An 11,121-nucleotide genomic window follows, 5' to 3' on the forward strand; every position below is an offset into this window, starting at 1 on the left:
ACATCCATGCAGTGATTCCTGCACAAGGATTAAAACCCCGACCGAGCATCAGCGCATAAATTAACACCCTCTTCATCAGCTCGACATTTCTGTATTCTAAATTCTTTATTCGGATATTTTGAGATGATTGATGTTTGATTTCCGTGAGCTGTAATCCGTCATCATCGAGATTAAAACAAAAAATAAAAGCCTGAAATATTTCACTTTATGTGTAATGAATCTACAATATATAAAAGTTCAGTTTTTTAAATGAAATTATGGAAAAAAAAAAAAAAAAAAAAAACTTTTCCATGATATTCACATTTTTTTTAGACGCACCTGTATATCATGTGGGGAAATTCCACTGGGCCCAAATTTCTGAATTACAGCACAACATCGACTGGACCAAAATTGACCAGGGCTGCATTAAACAGATCATTTATATTTCAACACAAGTTTCTTACATTTGGTTGTAAAATTTTGTCACGATAGGCCATAAGATTAATCAATGATTGCCATGATTCCCATTTTATCCTTGCTCCCATGTAGTCCTCTTCACCATGAAACCATCTACGTACCTACAGTACTGCTCACTGAACTCAATATATTAATACTGAGAACAATGACAAGAATGTAAAGTATTTTTCTAAATGACAGGGCGTGATGTTACAGGACAGTAATTAACATCAGGGTGGCATTACACCATTCTGCTCTTGATTCATTTCTTCTAACAGCACACCTTTTCATTATTAGTTCTTGACTCACTCGTCCTGTAGATGGTTTCAGGGTGAAGAGGACTGCACGGGAGCCAGAAGAAAAGTGGAAATGTTTCAGTTAATCGGGACAAATAACAACACAGACATTGTGTGTGTGTGTGTGTGTGTGTGTGTGTGTGTGTGTGTGTGTGTGTTCTTTACATAATTATTACTGATTTTTTTTAAAATGTATTCTTTGCTCTACTGCTATTTGACAAGTACACATTTTAATTTATTAATGAAAACTCACTTTTAAATCACATTTATATACAGTGTCCTCCATTAATATTGGCACCCTTGGTAAATATGAGCAAAGAGGGCTGTGAAAAATTGTCTTTTGATCTTTTGTTAAAAAATAAATTCAAAAATTCTCTGCTCTCATGGATATCAAACAACTGCAAACACAACACAGGCGTATCAAAAATATCTTTGTTAAATATAGGTGTGCAACAATTATTGGCACCCCATGAATTCATATGAGAAGTATATTCCCATTGATATTTTACCTTTTTTTTTTTTTTTTTAGCACACCTGAGTGACTAGGAACAGCACATTGTCCAATATATACTTTTTTTATTTTGTTTTGTTTTTTTAAAAGCTATATAAATTACTAACATTTTTATGCAAGCAAATAGACAGATTGCACGTAATCAGCCTCCAGAATTTTCCACTAGGTATAATCTGTAAAAATTTTACAGATGCCCAGTTAAATGAGCAGATGTTCTGATGAAGTAGAGAAAGAAAAAAAAAATCCTTGAGGAGTTTAAAGCAGTCCTGTGTGTACTGACTCAGTCGCGTGATGGTGGTAAAGGAGCGGTGGGCTTCATCTCAATGGCTTCTGCTGCATTTCTCTTGCTTTTAGGCTACAAGGAGATAACAGTTCATGAAACAGTTTAAGCACTACATTTGTATGTCTAATGCAGTGCAGGATGAGGAAACCCACCTCTTTGGTTTTACTCTTGTTTTTGCGAGGCTGTGGACACACAGACATAATGGTAAAAGTCTTTTCCAAACTCTGGTGTTTAAGTTATTTGTCACCAAGACTAAAAATAGCAACTCATATATAGCACAATAGCAACCCATACCTTGCTTTTCCTTTGGATTTCCTGGTAATCGTCATTTGATGGTCTTACCAGCGCCTGCAGATAAACACAACCAAACTGGTTTCACTACTCAACCCTCTCTGACGAGCTTCCTGTAGTTCAGTAGACCTCCGCCTTAAGGTCTCTGTGTCTAAAATATACACGTGTCTGTGTGTGTTCAGTGCTCAAAACAATAAACCGGAAGTGGCTGTGGTCTATAAAGGAAAAGTCTGTTTCTTATTATTTTATATTGTTCTTGTGTGAACCGAACAAATATTCCCTGGAAACACTGGAAAACGGTGAAAACAGTCAAAAGAAGCCATTTTTCATTCACATTATTCATACACATAATAATAACAAGACCGAATAGTGATCTGCGGAACCTAGGCTGACTTTATTCAACTCCTGAACCAGATGTCCTGTGAAACGTTCTGACAAACTAGCTAAGTTTTAAAACAACAGTGTCTTTCCCAAATCAAGAAAATGTTCTTTATTGTTCAAAACCATAGTAGCCAACTAATAATATTTGATCAAATTGACTTTAGTGATAGGATCGTTACACTTCAGAGAGATCAGAGCAGTTGCTGGATGCACCGTGAGAATCTACTACACAGCTGGGACACAGTCACAATGCTGCTACTGAAAGAAAGATGTTCTTTTAAGAACGACCGAGAACGAGCGTGTAAGTATGATGAAAAACATGCGGTCGACTTACGAGCGGACGTTTTTAAAATGAATGAATTAAATTAAATAAATTAACACGTCCCGTCTGAGACACATGAAGCCAGCCAACCTCATCGTTTTTTTTTTTTTTAACTGATGCACATAAAGCATCACAGTGCAGCATAACACACTCAGAGGAAAGCACTGTTCTGTCCTCTTCCACATACAGGAACTCACAGAAGCCCACGATTGGCTAGTGTCATTCTGATTGACAAGGTAGAGAAAGTATGCCAGTCTTGGCTCCTGGCCATGGATGGCTGTGGCATCGCTGGGAATCGACCCTTTTATACGTGTATTGTGCTCTGTAAAATGTCTCAATAGTGTAGGTAATTTGCCACAGAGAAGGTAATCATGGTTCAACACCATCTGGCTGTACGAGTCTTCAGTGAGCAACTACTTTCTTTACAGGCTAATGATGCAGGATGGGAATCCAAAAACAAACACAAGGCCTTACCTAATGAAAGTAATTAGACATGCTAGACCCATTTGCCATTTTCAGTTCATGTAGGAGAGTGAATTAGACATGAATTAGGCAATCAAGCCACACCCACTGGTGTCGAAAAGCCGTGATTTGACAATAAAAAGGGACTCAGGTAAAAGACATTGCTTGAAATTTTATGGAAATGTAGCATGATGATCACGTTCTGAAGACGGCCATCATGCAATTAGATGTCATAACTACGTAGAGTTTAATAATTAAACATTTGTAAATGTTCATTAACGGCAGTCTATCACCTTAGCAACATAGCTAAGACCCATGACGTTCTCTCAGCTGCTGATCGTGAGAAACTTATAGATGACAGGAGCTCTTTCACTCGCTTACAGTGAGAGATTTGTTCCAGTGAAAGCTCTCAGATCAAAACAAAACAAAACAAAACAAAACAAACAACAACAAAAAACAGAAGTATGATGCTCATACCTGATACCCAGGTAAAGAACGGTGAGGCATAATATAATTATATATATATATATATATATATATATATATATGAAATTCTATACTATTAACTCTTGACAAAGTGCTTTATAATGATGATGATGATGATGATGATGATGATGAAAAAAAATATTTTTACTGTTTGTACACATAATAAAATGAAAGGTACTCAAATAATGTATTATATACTATAAATAGTAATGATTTATATTGTATTTAGCGACTCGTATATAAACATATCCATATTGTGTTTATGTAATTTCAGAATATTGGACAAATCCAAGGAATAACCAAAAAGAATGCCTGGCTACTAATCAGTTTTAACATTGCAAATAATACTTAATTCTGTGCTTCTATTTCAGTATTTTGCTGCTACACGTTTGTGTTATTGTGCCATTACATGCGTTTCCGAAAGAGCAAAAAAAAAAAGAAGAAAAAAAGCACAATATAAGTTACAGCCAAACTCTACATAATAAAGTAGATTAGAAATGAATGCATTCTGTTAGACTCTAATCCTGGAATTCAGCTAATTGTCCAAATCTTGTAAGTATTAAATGTATTTTACATCGGCTGTAGAAAACGCATGAATGATTGACTGAAGCACATCACACACTGTGATATTACTCTGCACCACCACCAGCGCTTACACTGTAATATAAGATTAGGCTTGATCAGACGCTTCAAATAAGGACATTAGCTCTGTTTTGTTTTTATCCAGATTGCTATTAGCCTCCTTAGACCATGCACCAATTTCATCTTATGCATGTACTCTTTCAAATGTTTTTACCCCCCTCAACTATCTGTCACACACTGAATTACACTTACCTCATATTGCCCTTCTTCTTGTACTGCTTGAGCCTACATTTGAAAAAAGACACGCAAAAGTTACTTATCGCAAATACAGACCAGATTATAGTAAAAGATTATAGTAAGGAATGATTATGCTTGCACAAACAGTGACACACGATTCACAGAAATGTTGCCCAACTGCACTCGGAAATACACAACACAGGAACTCACCGTGCTAGGAGACTTATCAGGTTGCACGACAAAGCTCCTCGCCCTTTCAAACTAAAAAGTCAATTAGGAGACGGTTTAGACAGAAGCACTCCACTGGAATGAAGAAGTGTTTATCCATTGTCTACAAATAAGTCCCACCTTAAGTTTAAAGTACAGTGCAGTGAAAATGATGCAGTAGAAGAGCAGAACTGCATCTAACACGTAGCAGATAATGGGGTCATTGGGCTCCAAGGCCTCTGCAAAGAAAGGGCAAATAAAGCTGTTACAGGTGGTGGAGGTACAAGAATTCCTTAATAAAGTGCAAATATTATCTTTAAAAAGACTCAAGTAGAAGTAAAGGTTCTATTGCAGCTTCAAAATTTTAAAGTGTAAATCTGCACAGTCTTACATAAAGTGTTAACGTTGAAGTAAGAGGAATAATCACAGATGAGAAAGAAGCCTATATCTCAGACTGGAAACTTTAGTGACTGTAGTTATTGAGGGGAATTTAAAGGTCTCTCAGTGAGGAACCAGGGAACAGGAGCAAATATTTACTAACGCTAACTAACATAAGCGAATAGCTCTGTTTATACGTGAAAGAAAAACTGTAGTGCGGATACTTGTAAACCTTACTTAAGCACAGTAATGAAGTACCTACTAATTGTTCACTAATACGTTCCCTATATGGTTATGAAAAATGAAATAATATTAATAAAAATAAAATAATAAAGGCAGAACAACAAGAAGGACGTATGGTCTTTCCATGTTTCAAACAATACAGATTAATTTACACTACATGGCTACTATATATATATATATATATATATATATATATATATATATATATATATATATATATATATATATATATATATACTATAGCAAAATCATAAATATTTAAGGCCTAACTCATCCATGACATCTAGAGCAACATTTATGTTGATCTATTACTTCTTGTAAAAATCTAAACTATGAAGACGACTTATAGTTGACGCAAAAGTTTGCATGCCTAATCGTTCTGAATGGGGAAAAAATGGGAAATGTTCATCTATAATAATAATAATATAATAATATATTATTATATTATTGTACATTTATAATATTAATAACTGCGTATCAAAATCAAACAATTTTTTTCTTTTTTTTAAATAAGGAATGCTTTTACCCGCTTGGTCTCCTGAACTAATCTTTAGAAAACAGCGCATGACACCGAGCGGAGTTATAACCCATACAGTACATCAAGACAAACGTGCGAGGGTGAATATTAGAACAGGAGAACATCCAAGAGTTGGTCTGATGATTAGAGGAATTTCAAGGCAGTTTTAAATTAAATTAAATTACACCTTTGTAAGTGTTCATTAACAGCAGTCTATCACCTTAGCAACATAGCTAAGACCCATGATGTTCTCTCAGCTGCTGATCGTGAGAAACTTATAGGTGCCAGGAGCTCTTTCACTCGCTTACAGAGAGTGCGAAATACACAAATCTTCATCTGCACTAGAATGCGAGATTGGCGGCATTGGCTACCAGTATCTTTTAGAATACCGATTTTTAAATGCCTTCATGGTCTTGCTCCACTGTACCTCAGTGTTGATTTGCTCCAGTGAAAGCTCTCAGATTAAAAAAACTAAACAAAATAAAATAAAAAAAACCCCCCAAAAAAACAGAAGTTTGCTGCTCATACCCGATACCCGGCTAAAGAATGGTGAGGCATAATAAAATAACATTTATAGAAATATATATATATATATATATATATATATATATATATATATATATATATATATATATATATATAATGGGACATCCAAGTTGTTAGAGAACATTTCTATCACATTCAGATCAAAAGTTTCCAAAGGAGGATTTTATCTTAACTTTTACACTGTTTACACTGCTTGTGTTCATTGCGATAATGTAGAAAACCGAATAAAATAAAGATCTTCCTTTGTTTCCTTCATTTTCTCCAAAGAATGTGCGATCTCCTACACTCGAAATGTAGCTATCAACGTTTAAAGCGCTCTCTGTTCTTGTTTCTTGCTAATGAGGCCTCTCTGATGATAATAAGAAATATACATAGTATTGACATAAATATTGCCTTTTCTTTTCCCAGAACAACCTAAGTTTTCCTTAGCAACCAAATTATGATCGTGTGCCCACTATGGAGAATGAAAAAGAGGGTCTGCACACATGAGATGCCGAGCTGAGCTGTATCACCAAGAGTCAAGTCCATTATATGTCTGTGGCTTTGGGTCTAGAAGAATGAATTTTGGCCAGGACGAAATATTGATCAGTGGATTTCTTATGGAATAAAGAATAAATGGCAAAAAGTGATTGTAGAGAGAAAGTCTAATAACATTATTATGAAAATAATAGTATTATAAAGAGAGCCCAAGGACCCTGGGTGCCAGGTGTGTTCAGTTCACTTGGTGTTACTCTGAACAGAAGGCTGTGATCAGTCATGATTCTGCTAAGTGCATGTCTTCCTGTCAGAAACATGGCTGGAGTATTTACACGCTGTGGTGTGTACCTCAGAATGTAGTTCAGTGGTTTTGCATGAAGAGGTGAAAGATTGATGCTAATAGTTTATGCACGTCACTGACTTTCACTGGCAGTGCTAATTGGGGCTTGGGGTTAGTGGTAAAAACTGGCCGCATGCTTATCAGAAAATAACAAAACACAAGCGCATCAAAATATATTTTCTCATGCACCATAATTAATTGCGATGACACATGCACATTAGTAACTGATTTCATTCAAGAGAATGTACTATTACATAGTTGTTGAATGAGACGATACAGTCAAAGTATTCAAAATTGTGCTAATGTAGGTAACATTAGCACAATTCTTAATAACGTCTGAAGCAGAAATCGACAAGACACTTAACAGGAATTGTTAATGAGAGGAAAGTAAGGAAGAAGAGAGCAGAGAAGCCACTTTTAACTGACACTGTTATTTGTATTACGCATAAATTTCATTAAGGTATTTTAAAATAGATTAGCATTTTGTTAGCATTTATTGTATTAAATCATAATGCACGATTATTTAGTAAAAGGGAGCAATGGGGGGAAAAAAACCTGATACAGATTCAGTGTTGTAACTGATTATATTTTAAACATAATGTATGAAAACTTCTCTTACTTGTGTTGAAAAAGAGAGACCTTAAACATCCTTAGACGTAAAATGCATTTCATAAAACTAAAGACCGACTTTCAACCAAAGACCATCATGTCAAGCATCTACAGCGCAATCAAGTCAGGATGAAGTGTTTCTTAGTCGTGTTTACCTTGTTGTAAACTATACGTCCAGAAAGTCCTGCTATATTAATAATTATTGAATAAAACATTAATACAAGACGACGTTGCTCACTAATTCACGTTCCAGTATTTGAATGCGCACAAAAACACATTTAAAAATGTGCAATGTTTTATTTGGGAAAAGTTTTGCTTCTAGTGTATGCCAATGGAAAACAGTATAAGTATGTATTTCTGACAATAAGCACAAACATCATTTGCAGTGACTTTACACAGAGGCGTACGTTTCGTTAATTTGAATTCTAAAAATTCAGTTGTATTATGAGAAGTGTGGAAAACGGTGAGGGTGGAACCTGGACACAATGTGACTTAGAAGAATATAAATAAGAATATAAATAATAATTTTATAGCTGAATTATATCATATCAATACTTCCAAGCAAAAAAGAACGTTTGTAATGTAGAGTCTACTGACATAAAGCAAATACGTTATAAACTTGAAGCACAATGATGTTATATAGCTCTACCAAAATACAGATAGGAGCTTTTTAAAAAATTTATTACTAAAAACCTGCCCATCTACATACTAATACTTAACTCTAGGGTAATGGTCTCTTCATGAAGACAAAACCATCTCAGATAGGATGGGAAATAACTAACTACATTATGGATTTTGTTCTCCAAACTATGACTGAGACATTTACAATGAATGCACCGATAATAATAATAATAATAATAATAATAATAATCATAATAACAACAACAACAACAACAACAATAATAATAATAATAATAACTGATAATAATAATAATAATAATAATAATAATAATAATAAAATGCCTTTAAGTTATTGCACACAAACAGTGTAATAATTAAAAGTCTATAGAAAATAAATGATTAAATAAACAGCTTACAAGATTCGCAAGAATGGTATGTTGTCGTTATATTGAAACACTGAATGCAGTACGTTGACGACTAGCAAAATGATTCGATGAGACCAAAAATGTCTGTAGCTTTACCAGTCAAACATTCCCTGTGTGATGATTTCAGTTTTACAAACGCAGTCTGGCTGTTTAACTTAAACTTAAACTTTAACTTTAACTTTAACTTAAACTTTAACTTTAACTTTAACTTAAACTTAAACTTTCCTGACTACAGTGTGAGCGTTGACAAAATTGATGCAAACAATAAAAGTAACAAAAAGACACAATATAAAAGCTAAAAACCACATCTGAGAACATGAATCTATACTATCAGTCAAACAGGTGGAAAAAACAACAAAAGAGTGCAAGTGTTGAAATGGAACAAATTTGTGTTGCACACAGCCTTTCTTTATCGCTGGCTGAGTGGAAAAACCTCGACAGTTATTTCTAATTCTCTGAGATGTAGAAACCCAAAATATGTCTATGTACTGCAAAATCTGTCAGACATTTAGATTCTGTCCATTCATGATAATTATCGTATGGAGATAATGACGTCCACTGATGAAACTATGAATTAATGAGCCCTGGCCTGTAGGACTTTGAGACACAGTTATTGTTAATGGTATAAATAAAATAAAACATGGAGAGCAGAACACAATCTCACCTGCAGAGGAAAGCAGTAAGGCCAAGCACAACAGGGCGTCCTTCTTGAACACTGCCATTACATTCCCTGACACTCCAGAATGTGTTTGGAAGTCTTGAATTCTCGTTGCTGAGCTTTACCGAAGGGTTGCGAAGCACTCTACTTTGCACATTTGTCTGTGTACAGAAGCCCCTTTGCTAACAGGAAATGGCCCCAGGGCTCAGATCTGCCTGGTGATCTGAAAGCTTCACTCTCAGCATCTTCTGTCCTCTCATCTCAGCACCTTTCACACCAGCACATCCTGTTTATTTATAGACCACCATACACGCAACAGCTGTATGGCTCTCTGAGAGGTATTGTATTAAGTCATTTAAAAGTGGTATGTAAAGTATCTTGACATCACTAATGTATACATTTTGTTGTAGCCTATGATCAGCACATGATCAGAGAGCACTAAATGCTAAAAGAAACTAACTTAAATCAGTTTGGTGTGAGTTTTTTTAAGGAAATCGGTCGGTCGGTTGTTCTAAGCTTAGGTCTTCTTTTGGCTGTTTTATTTGGTTGTCTCTTCAGGAAATCCCAAAAAGTGCCACTTTATTATTATTATTATTATTATTATTATTATTATTATTATTATCAGAAAGTGGTCTATTAGTTAATATGCTACTTGCAAATTTTCTTCAAAGCCATACTAAAATTTATCTGTAACATTTAATGCGTAAAAAAAAGGAAATATTGTTTTTCTTCTGAGACAATGATGCGCAAGACATTAAAAAAAAAAAAAAGAAGACTTCTTTGCCTAAAAATATTCTTCAACTCAATTGTATTGTTGTAAGAAAGCAGATTTACAGAAATCTGGATGATCTGGATGTAGATGTGACCATGTGCTGTAAATGTAAACGTAAATGTAAATATCCCAACAAGGTTGGACAGTAAGTGCCATTGTGCTGTTTTCTGAGTATAACACACCACCCTGTGGTAAAAAAGCACGAGTGCATATTAATCCAGTTTACATCTTGACAACAGCCACATTCACCACTCAAAATTTAACAACAAACACAGTTGAATTTCAGTTGGCTTTTTTGACAGCATTTGACAGTTGTTTCCTGTGAGTGATAAACGGGTATTAATAAGATGCCTTTACTTTCCGATACTTCATACAAGCATGCAGGTTGGTGTAAGGAAGGAGAAAGGGTCAGGAATGAAACAACAGCACCAATCTGCATTTAAAAACCAACATGCTTCATTCCTGTACAATGCAACAGGCTAGGAAATATTCACGGTTGCTTGTTAAATGATATGCAATAAATACACGCTTTAAAGTGTTAACAGATGTCCGTGCTGCTTCCAAGGATGATATAGACGTGAATCCTTTCAGACTGACCAGATAAACCACTTACTGTACAGTACCGTCTGGGAAGCGTGTTCATGTGAGTAACAATCTTACAGAGCTCATCTGACAAGAAGAGCAATTCAGATTCTCCCATTTGTCAAACTGTCATGAGGTGCTCTTAATAGTTAGATCATATTTAAATGCTTTAGCTAGCAAACATCACTGTTTTACAGGTTTTCCCATTTCTTTTAGCGTCAGAAGAACAGTGTTTGGAAGTAATGTTGAGATGAAGAGTTTTCTCAGATGGCCTGTTGATTGGCTGTGCTCTTCAGGGGGCCGGTAGGCTACCTCACAGGCCGAGCAGTCACTTAGCTAATATTTGCAGCACCTTTCTCCATTCTACTCCAGCAGGGGTGATGGGCTGAAAGATTATATGGCATGGTCCTGTGAAGGGCTTTAGGAGGTTCTTCCTAAAACCTTTGGCACCTTCTTGTAA

At 35.2% G+C, this 11,121-nt stretch overlaps 1 protein-coding gene across 1 annotated transcript; it reads right to left on the reverse strand.

Annotated features, from left to right (window-relative positions):
* Positions 1 to 1,290: 1,290 nt before the first annotated feature.
* On the reverse strand, positions 1,291 to 9,505 carry cd247l (CD247 antigen like). The gene is given in 7 exon segments (NM_001200216.1): positions 1,291 to 1,597; positions 1,678 to 1,707; positions 1,820 to 1,873; positions 4,302 to 4,334; positions 4,497 to 4,547; positions 4,635 to 4,732; positions 9,314 to 9,505. Coding segments are annotated over 7 exon segments (399 nt in total). The 5' UTR covers positions 9,372 to 9,505; the 3' UTR covers positions 1,291 to 1,522.
* Positions 9,506 to 11,121: the final 1,616 nt, after the last annotated feature.

This window comes from Ictalurus punctatus, chromosome 6 (assembly GCF_001660625.3).
Source record: "Ictalurus punctatus breed USDA103 chromosome 6, Coco_2.0, whole genome shotgun sequence".
Classification (NCBI taxonomy): domain Eukaryota; kingdom Metazoa; phylum Chordata; class Actinopteri; order Siluriformes; family Ictaluridae; genus Ictalurus; species Ictalurus punctatus.